The sequence below is a fragment of the Nicotiana sylvestris genome, chromosome 2 (assembly GCF_000393655.2).
Source record: "Nicotiana sylvestris chromosome 2, ASM39365v2, whole genome shotgun sequence".
NCBI lineage: Eukaryota > Viridiplantae > Streptophyta > Magnoliopsida > Solanales > Solanaceae > Nicotiana > Nicotiana sylvestris.
In genome coordinates, this window is record NC_091058.1 from 205,917,420 (window position 1) to 205,935,878 (window position 18,459).

Sequence of the window (18,459 nt, forward strand, 5' to 3'; positions counted from 1 at the left end):
TTTATCCCCTAACTCTTGGCTCTAACCGTAGTCAAAGCTCCCCACTTGGTCCTAGGAATACCATACACAACCCTCTTTCTCCACTTCCTCATAATTTCCAAATCCATGACCAGGAACCTATGATGGATCATGAGGTTCCTCATAATATTTAGCGTAAACATTAAACTCACGTTCGGCTATAGATTTTAGATACCTTTCTTCAAAAATAATTGAAAACATTATTTGTTCATGGAATTTGATCAGTTTTTGTAAATAATAATTTTTTTTGTGAAGTCTTTTGGGTGAAAATTTATCTTTTGCTCACAAAATTTCAACTTTTTTCAAGTAAATCGTATGTTCCAACACAATTTTAACTTTTAAAAATTTACTTTTAACACAACTTCAAAAATTATTTTTTCAAGTTGTAACCAAATCTATGTCCAAACACTAGCTTTGTTTCCTTCTAATAACCCAATTCTACCCTTCCTTCTCAACGCAATTTGGTTTAGATATAGAAAACAGACAGTTTTATACATTCTTTGGTCCTAAATATAGTAATTTTAGCAAACAAGATTTGCTTTAAAATAATTGCACATTTAAAGAGTGAATTTTAGACAATGATTTTATGATTAAAGCTATTAAATATATTTAAAGGAATAAAAAAACTTAATTTACAAGTAATATCCGTAGAACATTGGCAGTTGTAAATACGTTGCGTGTATAGTCTACACCACCACATTTCATATATGCTTATATCATGTTATTTGTACTTTCTTTCTTCTCAAATTCAATATTATGTTTCGGTGAATCTAAGATTTCCAAGTTTTTAAGGAACTATACACTTGACCTTACAATTGGTAAGCAGAAGAAGGGGTTTTATGGTGAAAGGTTCCCTTAGATTTTTAAAATTTTATGTTTTCAGGTTTCTTGTTTGGAGCTTGTTGTCATACCTCCTTTTTACTACCCCCGGAAGGGTATAAGAAAGTTTTTTATAATTTAAGTGACAATCGAAATGGGATTATTTATTTAAAGATTCAGAATTGCCACTTGGGATAATTTATGGTGTCCCAAGTCACCGGTTCAAGTCCCGAATCGAGGAAAAGATTGACTCTGTTTTACAGTCCGCGAACAAAGAAATCCGGGTAAGAAATTCTGTTAACCCGGGAAAAGGTGTTAGGCATTCCCGAGTTCCGTGGTTCTAGCACGGTCGCTCAACTGTTATTATTGGCCTAATTATCTGATTTTAAAACACTTTTAAACCTATGTGCATTTTTACTTTAAAACCGCTTTTAATTATTTTAAGGAAGATTTCAACATCATCTAAAATACGTCTTTGGACCACGCTACATGAAATGCACCTGCAGTCCGAGACATATTTTATTTAACACTGTTAAGATTTGGATTTGGGTCATATGAAAGGCACACCCGAGTTTAGGAAGGTAATTTTTAATATAACACGCCTAGAGCAACTACGCATTTGCAACTTTGTGAGGGCCATGGAAAGTTCGCTAAATGGCGCGCCTGATTTCTAAGGATAGAAAGTCAATTAAGCGAGGGCCATGTATTTTGAGCTTTGTTCGGCACGGCACACCTCGACTTATTACGAGTAATTAATTAATTATGCACTGAGAGATTTGGGATTTTACTCAACATAGCTAAAGGCTGGCACAAGAGAGAAAGGTTCGGTCAATTAAACAAATGGCTTAGACCATCATAAACAAATAATGAAGATTGGGCTTAACGAAAATAAAACAAGTGCCGACCCATATTTACGAATACCTTCCGATTTGGGCTCGAAATGGGCCCACTCATGATGAGAGAACAAATGACCAAAAAAATAGCGTAGAGACTTGCACTCAAGTATGGGATTGATCTCATTAATTGGGCCAGCTTTAGGCCCAGCTTTCATAAGCCAACAATTGTACACAACCCATTAGATACCAACCAGCTAAAACTATATGGGACACATAATTAAACTAACATTTCAGCTTCTGGATCGTTGATTACATAAAGTAGAGCAATTAAAACTGAATCTCTGAATTATTAACGTGATTTGGGGCCAAGTCTGCCTTAGACTCACGTGGCCGCATCACTTAGGAAAATAACATTGGGCCCAAAAGAGCCCAAATCATGTTCAAGGTCCATTGCTGTGGGTTTAGGACTCGAGATCGAGTCTCCTCAGAGGCAAACAACATATGTTTAAGCCCTTCCTTCATAGCAGTAAATCAAGATTCAGGCTACAAGGTTTACACCTCATTTCACAAAATTAAACACTAAACTGATTTATGCCAAAATTTAAACAAGACTAATAGGAAAATCAAACTATCTTCAATACGAGTTTACAACCACATATCACAGGACGACTAATTCTGGGCCAAAAAAATGCATCTCAATGCTTTAAAATAACAGACTACACATTATTCAGTTTGTCTCTAACCTAAACTTGTCATAATAGCTAGGTCAACACAAGATCATCACCAAACATGAACACTTATTTCAACCGAAATTAAAGCAAGGCTAAAATTCAAATACCTCGACTAAGTCTGTTACTACATCACCTTAACAGTCCCATGATACAATACAATGATAAGAACTAAACTATCAAAACACAGAATCAAAAAGAGGTACAATTGAAGCACAAATAACTTGTACTATGCTTTAAACTTTCTGCTTTTCATTTCACTTTTCAAATCCAACTTCACAACCAATAGGGCTTAAAAGTGTGTACCAGGATATCGAAAGAAACCAAAGAAAATGAGGACTTAGCAGCAGTAACAGAGCAGATGAACCAGCAGCTCCAAAACACAAACAGGCTCAAATCTTAAACCATTTTACCTAGCAAAACAGACGTTCTTCGAAGTTTTTGTATTGCAGTTAACGCTTAAAACTAAAGAGAAAATTTGGAACCAATTTTCAACCCAAAAGATGCAGAAATATCAGTGAACTCTCTCAGCCATTTTTCTGATTTTTCTGGTGTTCTCCTAGAGTGTGATACCAAGCAGTTTTTTACCCCAAATTAATGCAGAGAATTTTCAGTCTTTTAGGGTGTGTCCCCTGTGTGTTGAGTGAAAGAAAGAGCTTCATTTATAAGGCTGGAGGGCTGTTTTGTGCCTTCCAAGGCAAGACAATCAGCTTTTCCCCAAAATACCTTCATAGAGCATGTTTTAAAACTGATTTTTGGACAGCTGTCCTTTTCCTTCAGATATTTTCAATTTCTAGCATGTCTCCCTTAACAAATCTAGGCAGCGGTCCATTTAGGAAGTTTCCCCAATTGGTTACCAAAGATTCCCAAGTTAAGCCAATCTCCAAAACTACCCTTAAAGTTCCTAATTATACACTTACCCCCCCCCCCGAGTTTTGAATGCTCACAATCACAATAAACAGTAGGCAAACGAGCTGACACTTTCAACCAGATTGAAATTCAAACATATTGTTGAATCATATGAAATCATGAAGAATTAGCATGAATTAAACCTAAGATCCTTCACACACATAAACATGAACTCAGTAAATGCTCTTGAAAGCAGGAATTAATGCAGATGAGGAACTATACTTGACTAATCTCAATGCTTTAGTTCTAGAATTAATTCACAAACATAAAATGAAATCTAGCCAAAAGAAGAGAAACTCACGAATTGAAAACAAATCAAACTCGAACCCTATGAAATTGATTGTCATTAACAATTTATCAAATAAGCTAACTAATGAACCAGAAACATAATGCAATTAAACAAGAAATGAAACTTCTGAAGAAATAAAACTAGATAAACAAACAAAAAGAAAAGAAAAGATCAAACGGAAACCAGTTAGCACAAAAATTATTCCAAACCTGCTTCAACAAGAAATTGCATGAACTCGAATAACCTTATGAAGAAGAAAGTGAACCTTTGGCGGTCATTAAACGATTGTCCATAACAAAATACAAATGATTAATGACGGTTTGGGTTCACTCAACCTTGCTGAACCAGAAAAGAACACATGGAGAGACCTAGGGTGTTCCAGACCTCTGCTCCACCACTGACGGACTGGTTTGAGAGGAAACAAGAACATATTTGAGGAAGGAAGGAGATGAGGGGTTTCGTGGTGTACTTCTGGGCAGATTTTGGGAATTTTAGGGTTTTAGGCGCTGACCTTAAATCTGAGATTTGAGGCAATGGAGAGGGATTTGAGAGGAATAGTTTGGAGATTTGGGATAGGGAGGTGGAGGGGAGTTCATGGTGTTAATTTGGTAGTGATTGGACCACCGAAACCACCGTGAGGCAATTTCCGATGGGCGGAGTAAGGCGAAGCAAGGTGGAGGCGATGGGGATTTGAGGGCGGCGGTCTCTAGGGTTTGGGAGAGAGACGGAATGAGGGGGAAATAGAATGGTAGGGGTAGGTGTCGTTCGGACAGTAATATACCTAAGGGAGATCAAGTTCTTATCCGTTGGATCAATGAGATCCAACAGTTGAGATGAGAAAAAGCTGGAATGGCATCGTTTGGTTGAGCACAGATATCGGACCAGGTTGGGGTATGGGTTTGGGCTGGACTCAAATGGTTTGGACGGGTTTCTGAATTGGGCCTGAGGATTATAAATGAAATAGCCCAAAATCTGATCGCTCACTTCTTTTCTTTTTAATTATTTCAAAATTCCTTTTTTTTACTTTCTTTTAAAAACACAAATAAAAATAAAACCTAAACTAAATCCTAAATCAAATTAATCCTACCATGTTGAATTAATTAACTCTAAATAACACTTACCACAAATAATTAAATACCAAATTAAAAGAAAAACTCCCAAAATTCGAAACTCAAATAAAAATGCAAAAATGAGTTGTTTTTTGTGATTTTTCTATTTTTGTAAACAACTAAATTACTAATTAATTCAAAAATGCAAAATTAGATCCTAAATGCAAATGCAATGTATTTTTTGTATTTTTTCATGAATTAAATAAAATAAACATGCACAACAAATGCAAACAATAACAAAATATGTTACAAAAATCCACGAAATTGCAAACAATGGAAAAATTATTTTGTTTTGAATTTGTGGGAGTAATTCATATAGGGAAAAAATCACGTGCTCACAGCTGCCCGTCTTTGCTCGGAAACACGAAGAGTTTTTGTGCAAAGATAAAGTGAGCGGATACGAGCGATTTTTTCCCGTTTGAATACTCCGTGGGGAAGCATTTTTTGAAAGATTTGACCGCACCCTATTTCCGAGGTTGCCTACATATCATTGGCTATAAAGGAATCAGGTCAGTGTAGTTCGGGAAGTTTCGGTAGCTGGGACTACCATGAAGCTGTGATTTCACTGTTACTGCTGCTGCTACTGCTTACTGTACTCCTTATTACACCATGACAAAATAAAAAGAAGCTAGACTAAACTATGATGTATGCATTACAAAAATCCTATCTATATCCTCAAACTTGATCTTGTGGTTCCTGTTGCCTTGTTGACTTGTATTCTCCCGGTGAAGTCCCTTTGTTGCCGACTTGAATTGTAATCTGAGATGCTTTCCCTTTTCTTCAGGTGGGCGCCTGATTGCTGAACTTGAACGTCTTTCTTTGAATATTGGTGCTTTGTTCTTCAGGTGGGCTCCTAATTACCGACGTTTGAATTACTTTGTTCTCCAGGTGGGCTCCTGATTACCGACGCTTGCACTGCTTTGTTCTCCAGGTAGGCTCCTGATTACCGATGCTTGAATTGCTTTGTTCTCCAGGTGGGCTCCTGATTACCGACGCTTGGATTGCTTTGTTCTCTAAGTGGGCTCCTGATTACCGACGCTTGAACTATTTTGTTCTCCATGTGGGCTCCTGATTACCGACACTTGAGTTGCTTTGTTCTCCAGGGGGGCTCCTGATTTCAACAAAATAGACAAAACAAAGAAAATTTTCTGCCCCAGTTTGGTGGCTGGGCATATCTGAGTGTTAACTGAATCATATCATCAAATATCACTAAGAACTTGAAAGCTAGATCCCATTATCCAGGAGGGTCTTGAAAACTCCTAGTTAAATGATAGTTTTAGATCTAAATTATATCTTCTAAAGGTATTACTTCTGCTACATCTTGTTATCTAATGGAAATCTTAAAGCTAAGTCCCATTATTCTGGAGGGTCCTGAAAACTTACGGTCAAACCTGTCTGGTGCTTGCTTTTCCTTACGGAGGGTTTCTCCAAAACAAACGAAATTTCCTACCCCTGTTTCAATCAAAGAAAAATCTTGTCAGTTTAAAATGTGGTGGTTAGTTTGTGGCATTCTTGCTGAAAGTGGCCTCTCTGTTGTCGTGCTTTGCTTTGGCTGGTTTCCCCGCACCGGCCAAGAACCGTTTGACTTTCTGACTACTTTCACCTACATGACCTTGGATGACCCGAGTGTTCTATACCTAAACCATTGTGTTACATCTATGACCCATCTGTCTGAACCTCTGCATCTCCCATGAAATTACTAAACCATTCCACCGATAGAACTTTCGTTGACCCTTTATATCCCATTTTACATCATACTATCTCTGGCAATGCTTTGGTCGCCCTGTGCTTTATGCAATTTTGGGGAGTTGGTAGTGAGCTTTGAAATCTTTTTTTATTTGCTTAAACAAAACTGACATTGGAAACATCTTAGAGAAATAAACCCAAAAGAAATGGAATGCAATGACTTTGAGAGTTAGGGATAAGAAAAATCCAAAACTGGAAGGCTGTCTGAAGGGGAAAAAGAAAAGAGACTTATTTGAGCTGAACAACTGGCACCAATGATCATGACATGCATTTCGGATTAATCGGCCCAGTCCGTCCAAACAATCAACTTTCAGTAGTTGTATTTTATGCCCCGAGATCTTCAAAAACCCAATCTCTTCAACAAATCACAGACCATGTTCGGCCTGCGGTGCCCTGAAGGGTTTTCACCAACAAACCTCTCTCATTTGTTCATCTCTTAACTCACATTCGCCTCAAGGTGCCCGTGAAGTTTTTCACCAATAAGACTCTCTCATTTTTTATTTCTCTCAGCTTTCATCGCCTTACGGTGCCCGTGAGGGTTTTCACCAATAAGACTCTCTTATTTTCTATTTTCCTTGTTTGGACTGGAGTGTTGCCCCTGATATGAATCAACTCTACACGCTCTACTTGGCATCTCTCGAAGACTGGTCAGAAGGTCTTTCTTTGGACCGTAATGTAGGCTTTGGGATAGGGTTAGAAAGAAGGGATATCACTAAGGCTCAAAACGGCTTGAATGGGTTCAAAATTATAGCTTTTGGAATCAGATCTCTTACAACAACCACAACTTTCTGCCCCAGTTTTTTTGCATGGGGACTTCTAAATTTTTATTTTGATGAGACCGAACCGTGAGGCAGCCTACGTATCCTTAAAAGGAATCGGGTCAAACGTAGTTCATGAAGTAGGAATTACTTTGTTGTTGTGATTTTCTCTTTTCTCTTTCTTTTCTTTCTATTTTTTTTATTTCTTTCTTTTTATCTTTTTGTTGTTTTGTTGTTCTCTCTTTTTTTTTTCTTTACTTTTCTTTTTCTCTCTTGTTTTTTTGTTTTTTTTCTTCTCTCATTTCTTTTACTTATCTTTCGCGCTTGCGTTTCTGATCTTTGCTACTGATTCCAAAAAAGGGGTACGAAAGGAAATAAATAAGGCTCAAAGGGGTAACAAAGGATAAAGTGTTTAGATAGCAGAACAAAATGCCTTTATCATTCCAATCTTTAAAATATGCCAAGTACAAACAAACACAATTTAATCAAAGAAATCATACATAATATCTTTTGACCGCATCAGAATTGATAGTCATTTCTACACATTTGTCTTCTATATCTGTTAAACACAAAGCACCATTGGACAACACTCTCGTTACGATGAACGGTCCCTGCCAATTTGGGGCGAACTTGCCTTTTGCTTCAGCCTGATGTGGAAGGATACGTTTCAATACTTGTTGACCCACTTTAAACTTCCGTGGACGCACTTTCTTGTTATATGCTCTTGCCATTCTCTGTTGATACAACTGGCCATGACACACTGCTGCCAATCTTTTCTCATCGATCAAACTCAATTGCTCCAGGCGGGTTTTAACCCACTTATAGTCATCAATTTCGGCTTCCGCGACAATCCGAAGGGATGGGATTTCAACTTCCGCGGGTATCACTACTTCAGTGCCGTATACCAACAAATAAGGAGTTGCCCCTACTGAAGTACGAACAGTAGTGCGATAACCCAACAATGCAAAGGGCAGCTTTTCATGCCATTGCCTGGAACCTTCCATTATTTTCCGAAGTATCTTCTTTATGTTCTTGTTGGTTGCCTCGACTGCTCCATTCACCTTGGGGTGGTATAGGGTGGAATTGTGATGCGTGATCTTAAACTGTTGACATACCTCTTTCATCAAATGACTGTTGAGATTAGCACCATTATCTATGATGATCACCTTTGGGATTCCAAACCGACAAATGATATTTGAGTGCACAAAATCGACCACCGCTTTCTTGGTCACAGACTTGAAAGTTTTAGCTTCAACCCACTTGGTGAAATAATTGATGGCCACCAGAATGAACCTGTGCCCATTTGATGTTGCTGGATCAATCGGTCCAATGAAATCCATGCCCCAAGCAACAAAGGGCCATGGTGCAGACATTGTATGCAATTCAGATGGCGGAGAATGAATCAAATCTTCATGCACTTGACATTGATGACACTTGCGCACAAAACTGATACAATCTCGCTCATTGGTGAGCCAATAATAACCTGCTCGGAGAATCTTCTTTGCTAGAATGTACCCACTCATATGCGGTCCACAGACTCCAGAATGTACTTCGGTCATGATAGTTGTGTCCTGTCTAGCATCTATGCATCTTAACAATCCAAGATCTGGGGTTCTTTTGTATAAAACTCCTCCACTAAAGAAAAATCCACTTGCCAACCGTCGAATCATTCTCTTTTGATCACCTGTGGCTTGTACTAGGTACACCCCTATCCTGATATACTCCCTGATATCATGGAACCACGGCTCACCATCAAGTTCTTCTTCCACCATGTTACAGTAAGCATGCTGACCGCGGACCTAAATATGCAAAGGGTCAACATAAGCCTTATCTGGATGATGTAACATTGACGCCAGAGTAGCCAAAGCATCGGCAACCTCATTATGGATCCTTGGTATATGCCTGAACTCTACTAATCGAAACCGTTGACAAAGATCATGCAAACACTGTCGGTATGGTATGAGTTTTAAATCTCGTGTTTCCCATTCCCCTTGAATTTGGTGCACCAGAAGGTCCGAGTCTCCCAAGACCAAGACTTCCTGGACACCCATGTCTGCAGCTAACCTCAAACCCAAAATGCATGCCTCGTACTCAGCCATGTTGTTAGTACAGTAGAAACAAAGTTGAGCCATAACAGGGTAGTGATGCCCTATTTCAGAAACGAGTACAGCTTTTATCCTAACGCCTTTCATGTTAGTAGCCCCATCAAAGAAAAGATTCCAACCTGGCTTTTCAACTTGTTCCAACTCATCAATGTGCATCACTTCTTCATCGGGGAAATAAGTTCTCAATGGTTCATACTCTTCATCAACCGGGTTCTTGGCCAAATGATCGGCCAATGCTTGGGCCTTCATCACGGTCCGAGTCACATAGATAATGTCAAATTCTGTGAGCAAAATCTGCCACTTCACAAGTCTCCCTATGGGCATAGGCTTCTGAAAGATATACTTTAACGGATCCAAGCGAGAAATGAGGTAGGTAGTGTAAGATGACAAATAATGCTTCAACATCTGTGCTACCCAAGTTAGGGCGCAACATGTCCTTTCAAGGTGAGTGTACTTAACCTCATAAGATGTGAACTTCTTGCTGAGATAATAGATGGCTTGCTTCTTCCTGCCAATGATGTCATGCTGACCCAACACACAACCAAATGAATTATCCAAGACCGTCAAAATACAGAATCAAAGGTCTTCCCGATTCTGTTGGGACCAGCACATGTGGGTTTGACAAGTACCCCTTTATCCTATCAAATTCTTCTTGACATTCATCAGTCCACCTGACCGCAGCATCCTTCTTCAACAGTTTGAAGATAGGCTCACAAGTTGTCGTAAGCTGAGAAATAAACCTGCTGATGTAATTAAACCTCCCTAATAGACTCATCACCTCGGTCTTGTTCCTTGGGGGGTGGCAATTCTTGAATAGCTTTGATCTTTGACAGGTCTCCAGATGGCATACCAAATGTGCACTTTGCAAGATTGAGCTTAAGATTGTACCTGCGAAGCCTTTGAAAGAACTTTCTCAAATCTCTGACAAGGTCAGACTGCTTCCTGGACTTTATGATCACATCATCCATATAAACTTTGATCTCCTTATATATCATGTCGTGGAGTATGGTCGTCATTGCCCTCATGTAAGTTGCCCCAGCATTTTTCAAACCGAAAGGCATGACCCGATAGCAATATGTTCCCCATGGCGTGATGAATGTCGTCTTTTCCGCATCTTCCTCATCCATTAAGATCTGATGATAGCCCGCATAGCAATCCACAAAAGACTCAATCTCATGCTTGGCACAATTATCAATCAAAATGTGGATATTTGGTAGTGGGAAGTTGTTCTTTGGACCAGCCTTGTTGAGATCACGGTAATCAATACACACTCTGGCCTTGCCATCCTTCTTTGGCACAGGCACAACATTGGCTAACCAAGTGGGATACTGCATGACTCGAATGACCTTTGCATCAAATTGCTTTGTGACCTCTTCTTTAATCTTCATACTCATATCAGTTTTGAACTTTCTCAACTTCTGCTTGACAGGAGGAAATGTCACGTTAGTGGGCAATTTGTGAACCACCAATTTAGTGCTTAGACCGAGCATGTCGTCATATGACCATGCGAAAATATCTTTGTATTAAAACAATGTTTTAATTATCTCTTCCCTGATTTATGGTTCAAGATGGACACTTATCTTAGTTTCTCTGATATTATCTGAGTCCTCTAAATTGATTGCTTTTGTATCACTCAGGTTAGGCTTGGGTTATTCTTCAAAATGGCTTAATTCTTTACTAATCTCATCAAGGCCTCATCCTCATCATATTCTGATTCATCATCACAATCTATTTTTTGAATTATTATTTTAGAATTAGATTGGCTTTTAAGACTGGGTCGAAGATTCCTCATATATGTCATGTCATTAAAACCAGCATAAAAAGAACTATACAAGGAAGAAAAGAAAAACAAAAATAAAAACTATCAGGAATGATGAAAAAGGGAAATTGCACTTCATTGAAATTAAAAGATAACAAGGTTTATACATCCAAACGGACGGAACATAGAATCTGAATTACAACCCTGGAATAATCCAGATAAACTGAAAGTAAATCAAAGCAAACTGCCAAAACTCCTTCAGGGTAGGGAGAGGAGTAGCTTCCAATTATTAATCTTTGCACTGGGCCCAACAAATTGCACATCCGCCTTGCTAGAGCCCTCTCTAACTTCCACCATATTCACATCGTCGAACGACTTCTCGAACCTTTTAATCAACTCTTTATCAAGATCAACCATAGAATTAAGAACTATTTTTACTAGGCGTTTCCTGGCGCCAGGATTGACAAACGACCTAGAGAGACGTGGGATAGGCTTTGGAAGGACCCACGCCCTCTGTTTCAACTTTCTAACTCTTTTCACGTCTGCGGCTGTGGGCTTGAATCCCAGACCAAATGTACCCAGGTTTTTAGGGATAGACACCGCTTTATGATACCTTGCAGAGATGCACCAAACCCTTACCAAGTACAAAACTATTTTTCAGCATTTCAATGGCTACCATGACTGGCACGGCGGTTACCTTCGGAATTGGAACACATTTCCCTTCTGGAATTTTCTCGACCGACACTGTGTCAAAAACTTGGTAAACCCAAGGCCCATTGTCATCTTCAACCTCAATAAACGGAACAATGGCATCACTGGGAGCACACAAACTATCATTGCTGTGTACAACGATTTCCTGTATGTCCCATTCAAACTTGACCATCTGGTGTAGAGTAGACGGGACTGCTTTGGCGGCATGAATCCAAGGTCGACCTAAAAACATATTGTAGGAAACAACTACATCTAGCACGTGGAACTCCATGGTGAATTCAATTGGTCTTATTGTCAGCTCAAGCACTATATCACCAACTGAATCTTTCCCTCCGCCATCAAATCCCCGAACGTAGATACTATTTTTGTGAATCCTCTCATCGTCCACTTTCAACTTGTTCAGAGTAGAGAGAGGGCAAATGTTTGCACTGGAATCATTGTGGACCAATACCAGGGTAACCATGGAATCTTCGCATTTCACCGTAAGATAGAGGGCTCTATTGTGCTCAGTACCCTCCATGGGCAACTCATCATCAAAAAAAGTGACTATGTTTACCTCAAATATCTTGTTGGCTATCTTTTCCAAATGGTTCACTGAGATTTTGTCGGGAACGTGAGCCTCGTTCAGGATTTTTATCAAGGCCCGACGATGCTCGTCTGCGTAGATTAACAATGACAACAATGAAATGTGAGCATGCATCTTTCTCAACTGCTCCACAATGGAATAGTCTTGCACCTTCATCTTTCTTAAAAACTCTTCTGCCTCTTCTTTAGTTACTGCTTTCTTTACTAGCACTGGGTTTTCTTTGGAGGTTTTAGCTTTTCTTAACTCCTCGGGGGCAAAACATCTCCCCGAACAAGTCAATCCATGGGTCTCATAGACTTCTTCTTTAACTTTTTTTCCTTTGTAAGTCACTATCACCCGTTCATAATTCCAGTGGATAGCCTTGTTGTTGACTATCGGTAACTGGGTTACAGGCTAGATAATGACAGGATTTGTGTGGGCACCCTCCACAATCACGATAGGCTTGTTCGCCACTCCTGGCACAACTACTTTTGCCCTTTCTTGTTTCGCTGCAACATTACTTAAGGACCCCTTCTTGACTACCGTAGATGGTTCACTGTTTGTCCCGCTCAACTTGATCACTGATATCTCACTTGTTGATTTTTCAACCGGCTTGACTTCGCTGGACCAAATCATCATGACGGTCTGTGAAGGCTTCTTAGGCTCCCCTTCCTTATGTACTATCTCGATCATATTTGTCTCCTGATGGGTTGGCAACGGGTTCTGGATGATATTGGGCGCCTCCGGAGCTTAGACTTCAATCCGATTTGTATCAATGAGCTCCTGGATAGCATTTTTCAAATGCCAGCATTTCTCTGTGTCATGCCCCAGAGCACCAGAACAATATTCGCAGCTTACAGAATAATCAAGATTTCTTGGGGAAGGATTTGACAATTTTGACTCGATCGGCCTCAGCATATCCAATTGTCTTAGCCTGTGGAACAAACTAGTATAGGACTCTCCCAATGGAGTGAAGGTTTTCTTCCTCTACAACCTCTTGTTCTTAACTGCTTGATTGGGCCGGAAATCTGGTCTAGGAGGGTTTTGGTAGGATCGTGGGGGTGGGTAGGTATTTTGTGGGGCTGGTGCACGCCATTGTGCGTGGGTAGGGGTTGGTTGTATGTTTGGGCGTGGTGGACAGAAAAATGGGGGTCTGGTGATGGATAGTAATGTTGGGGTGGATTATACGGGGTATGGGGGTAGGTTTGGTGGTGGGGTCGAAGCTGATGATAGTGGTGAGATGAGCCCCTGGGTCCGAACCAAGCTCCTGAATCAATCGTTGCCACATCCTCTTTCTTGTTCTTTCCAATTACTCCCCCAGTTCCGCTCTGAATGGCCTGGGTAGTTTCTTTAATAGCTGAATAGCTCATGATTTTGTTTGACTTGAGCCCTTCTTCCACCATACCTCCCATCTTCACTACTTCATTGAAGGACTTGCCTATAGCTGATACCAGATGGCCGTAATAAGTAGGCTCTAAGGCCTGCAGAAAATAATCCACCATTTCGCTTTCTTTCATTGGAGGGTCAACCCTTGCTGCCTGTTCTCTCCACCAAAAACCATACTCCCTGAAGCTTTCATTGTACTTTTTCTCAATCTTTGTCAACGACAGACGATCCAGAACAATCTCAAGATTATATTGAAAATGACAAGCGAATGCCTGGGCTAGATCATCCCATGTATACCATCTGTCGTGATCCTGCCGAGTGTACCACTCTAGCACCGAACCACTCAAACTTTGACTGAAATATGCCATTAGCAACTCTTCTTTCCCGCCATATCCCCTCATTTTGCTACAGAAACCTCTCAAGTGCGCCACCGGGTCTCCGTGCTCATCATACAAATCAAACTTGGGCATCTTAAACCCTGCGGGCAATTGAACATCTGGAAATAAACATAGATCTTTGTAAGCCACACTTACCTGACCTCTCAACCCCTATATGTTTCTGAATGACTATTCCAGGCTTTTAACTTTCCTGAACATCTCCTCATGTTCGGGATTCTTAGATGGTTTCTCAGTTTCCATAGGGAGATCAAAACGAGGAGTGAAGGAATAGGGTTCTGGAGCCTTGAAAGTGGGCTCCGGGGGTAATATTGGTTATCGTGGGCTTGGAATAAGTGTTCGCTGGAGGATCTGTGGAGTGTAGTAGGTGGGGGTGCCACGAAGATAGGAGTGACTGGTAGAGGAGGGTATGGAACTGGTTTGGGTGGTGGAGCTTGTGGTGCTTTAGTAGTGGTGGGAAATGGGAAAGCCCGGGGACGAATCGGTAGCAGGAGGTTCCTGAGACTGAGCCAATGGTGGGACGAAGGCAGGGTTGGCGGGATAAAGCGGTGGTGGGTGCCTTTTTGCCCATGCTTGATACATCTCGGCCATCTGTTGTTTCAGCTTATACATCTCTTCTTTCAAATTAACATCCGACTCTTCCACCTCTCTCGAAGGATCGATAACACTCGCATAAAGTTCATGGTTGGCCATGATCGACTTGTTTTTGGACCGGGAGTTGTATGGGTGAGTTACCAGAATGCCAAAAAAACTGACCACCTTCCTGTATTGATTATCAACAACAAATTTATTAGCGATTAGAGCTTAACAGATAGGCAACCGCACATTTAGGGAATGTAATGCACCTAAGCAGTTTAACTATTTCTATCATGCATTTGATCGGTTGCTTGAGTCATCCCGGCTTTCTCCAATTTCCATTTGCAACTTCTCTTTTTCCTTTTTTTCTTTTTTTTTTCTCTTTCTTTGCTCGATTTCTCGTTATTCTTTATTTTCTCATTTCTCTCTTTTGCTTTGCCATTGTTTCCTCCCCACCGTTTCTTGTTTTCTCTCCCTTTTTTTTTCTTCTTTTCTCTTTTGTTTTCCTCTTTTTCTCTTTTTTTTCTTTTATCACTCTTTTGGTTACGATTGAATCCTGTGGAGATTGCCCGCGTATCATGACCCCGCATGAATCAGACCAAGCGTAGTTCTGGGTGATAAATGCCAAAATAAATAAAAACATTTTGGGATTTTCAAATTTTTCATAAAAATAAAATGTTTTAATTACAACGACTCATCATACCAAATTTTGACCATAAAAACCAACAGGCTCGAAAAAGGAAACTAACAGACTCCAACAGAAAGATGAAAATACAGACTCGAAACAGACTAACAGACTCCAACAGAAAGAAAATACAGACTTGAGTAAAAATCATGAATACATCAATGCCTCAAATGCTCCTGGGGCCCATGGGACATCATTCGATCTCGCCACGGGCCTACATGCGAGATCCCCTTGAAGCCGCTCCAAATCACTCATTATCTGGCGGACGAATGTCATCACTGCAGCGAAGAAAGTGGTATGGGTCACGTCCTCACATGCTTGGCATTTCATGACAATGTAGTCAGCAATGGCTTTGACCCTCTCTTGTATTCTACCCTTTTCCTGAAGCAGATGCCCGACCTGTTAATTCTGGGCTTCCAACATCTGAGTGTTGTGATGGTTTTGATTTTGCAACTGTTGTATTTCTTCCTCTATCTGAGCCATCAAATCATAACAATGTTCCCTATCAGCTTTAAAGTCCTTGGCCTGTTTGGCTGCCACATTCTCAAGGGTAGTTACTTTTCTCTTTAGATTGATGGTTGTCCCTTCATATTTTCTTTTCATTTGTTGCACAAAATGTACCCGTCCTTCTGCATTCTTTGTCAATTGAGCCCAGACTTTTGCTAGACTGACCTCAGACTTTTCTAGGCCATCTTGACACTCAAGTGTTTTCTTTCTCAGACTGCTTATAAGCCTTTCATCCGCTCGGCTTCTTTCCGGGTTTCTAGCAGCTATTCTTATTTTCTGGATTTGAGCTTTGAGGGCTTCATTTTCCTGAGTTAGCCTTTTCTTTTCCCCTTCATCTGCGGCCGCCTGGATATTGTTACCAAATTTAAGGTCCCTGATTTGTCCTTCTAACTTACTTATTTTAGCCCTGTAGCTTTCTTCCTTTGCCAACCAGCCCCACTGCTCTTGCGAGTCGTTAGTGAATTGTTGAACATGAGCTCTCTTAGCAGGTCTCTCAGGAATCTGAAACCTTTTGTCAAACCAAATAACGTACTTGGGGTCTACCTCACCTCTAGCTAAATCCTGGACCATGGTCTTAGGTTCAAGAAATTTGCATTCATTCCACAGCTGGTGAACTCTTCCTTCCGGAAATATGGCCTTAGGGCCTAACTCTACGACATGTCTACTCAAATCCTCGTCATGGGGAATGGTTTGAAATCTGCCCAGTTAGCACAAAACCCTGTGAAGAGCATATGGCTGGATGCTTCGGATGCCCATAAGGAGAAGATAACACACTTCGGCTGACATGTATACTGCTTCGGTGACAGGAAGCCATCCGAACGCCCACTCAATTTTATCGGCAGTCAAAGAGCTCAAGAGTGCAAACCAAACCTCAGTACCCTCAGTAAAGGCAATACCCACCATTCGACTTTCAAATTCTTCGATGCATTTCAAATAGGTCATACCGTGGTTCATATACCCGACACGGTGGCAGAGATATTCCTATATCCACAATTGTAGTAGTAAATTGCAGCCTTGGAAGAACTTTCCCCCTTTCCGACAAATGGTCAAAGCTCGATAAATCTCAGACAAGATTAGGGGAACCAAGGTTCCATTAGCTCTCTTGATTGCAATATCAACCATTCCCACGAGGCCCAATTCTATGTTGTCGTCATCTCATGGACAGATTACAATACCCAAGAATGCTACTATAAAAACCAAACCTCGCCTTGCCTCCCACTTATCTTTATTTCCGGCATGAGTCAAACCAGTGTTCGATGCTTCAAAGCCTTGGGGGTTACCATAGCGATGATACAAGAACTGAAAAGTGCAATACCCTTCAGACAAACTCCCATCCTGAACGTCCCGACTAATACTCAACATATCAAGAAATTTGTGGGGAGATACCGGTCTTGGTGAAACAGGGTAAAGACTTCTAAGGTTTCCATTGAGGCCGGCGTAACCCCCAATTTCCTCTAGCGTGGGTGTGAGCTCAAAGTCAGAAAAGCGGAACACATTGCGAGTAGTATTCCAAAAAGGTATCAAGGCTTCAATCATGTCCAGTCTTGGCTTGACGTTCAAAAGTCCGATAAGGCCACCCCAAAACCCTGACCACGGTTCCTCTACTGTCTTTCCCTAAATCGTTCCACCACATGTGGAGCTGTAAGGGGATCTCTTTAAGAGTTGAGAAGGGTTCATTTTCATCAATGCTCATCCTGCACATTTATTAGGGTGATTTTAATTAGGAGAAAAATTAAGACTCATTTGACTCAAGAAAAGGTTATCACTATTTTTTCAAAATTTTCATAAAAACATCCGGCTTTGCCAATACGGCCTTTCAGCACTTCGAGGAAGAAGATTTTAAGGCTGTGTTTGCTAACCGGCCAAAACCTTGAAAAATGACCAAAGGCAGCTGTTCTTGTAAAAACGGTCTTCTAGCGCCCTTTTAAGGACATTCAGCTATTTTAGACAAGAATGGCATCACCCTGCTTATTTACAATAAAAATAAAAATTTTATTTCTTTTTAGGCTATTTTCGCAAAAGGGAAGTTGGACCCGAGGGGGGTTGCCTACGTATCCCACATCCGGTGAGAATCAAACTGGCGTAGTTCGGGCAGATTTGACGAAAATAAAAGCCAACTATTTTTTTTAAAAGAAAGAAAAACAGAAAATTTTTGTCAGAATTTTGTGAGTTTCAGTATATTTTGGACACCGATTTTTCAAAAACAAATAATTATCTCTCTGAGCCCTCACATTGACTTTTCTTTTCCAACTCTCCTCTAATTATTCATAAGCCGGTCAACATGCAAATTCGAAGCAAATAAATGCACAAGTAGCCAGTAGGATGCATCAGGATGGCCTTTTCATTTCGGGTACACCTGTCCTAGACAGACCCAACCCCTGTGTTGAGTCTCCAAAGTTAAATGCACGTGATGCAAACAAACGTTCCTACTAGGAATCCGGCATGAGACTTTATTATACTAGGTTTAAAACCTGAGTTTATTGTTCTAGACCTAGCTTACCCGAGCGGACAACTCGAGTCGGGGGGGGGGGCAGCGTATCGGGAATACAGAAGCTTCA

At 40.5% G+C, this 18,459-nt stretch overlaps 1 protein-coding gene across 1 annotated transcript; it reads right to left on the reverse strand.

The window, feature by feature from the left end:
- Window positions 1–13,102: 13,102 nt before the first annotated feature.
- On the reverse strand, window positions 13,103–14,208 carry LOC138886200 (uncharacterized). The gene is made up of 2 exons (XM_070167250.1): window positions 13,613–14,208; window positions 13,103–13,286 (listed from the first exon to the last, which is right to left on the reverse strand). The coding sequence occupies exons 1-2, from the start codon at window positions 14,206–14,208 to the stop codon at window positions 13,103–13,105; spliced, it is 780 nt and encodes a 259-aa protein (XP_070023351.1).
- Between the last annotated feature and the right edge of the window lie 4,251 nt (window positions 14,209–18,459).

What these genes read in the sequence shown, in the direction of transcription:
- LOC138886200 (XM_070167250.1), bottom strand. Translation starts at nt 14,208, where the DNA reads ATGCCCAAGTTTGATTTGTATGATGAGCACGGAGACCCGGTGGCGCAC. An exon ending in ACGATTGATTCAGGAGCTTG is followed by an intron (nt 13,287 to 13,612) that starts GTTCGGACCCAG and finishes TTTGTTCCACAG; the next exon opens with GCTAAGACAATTGGATATGC.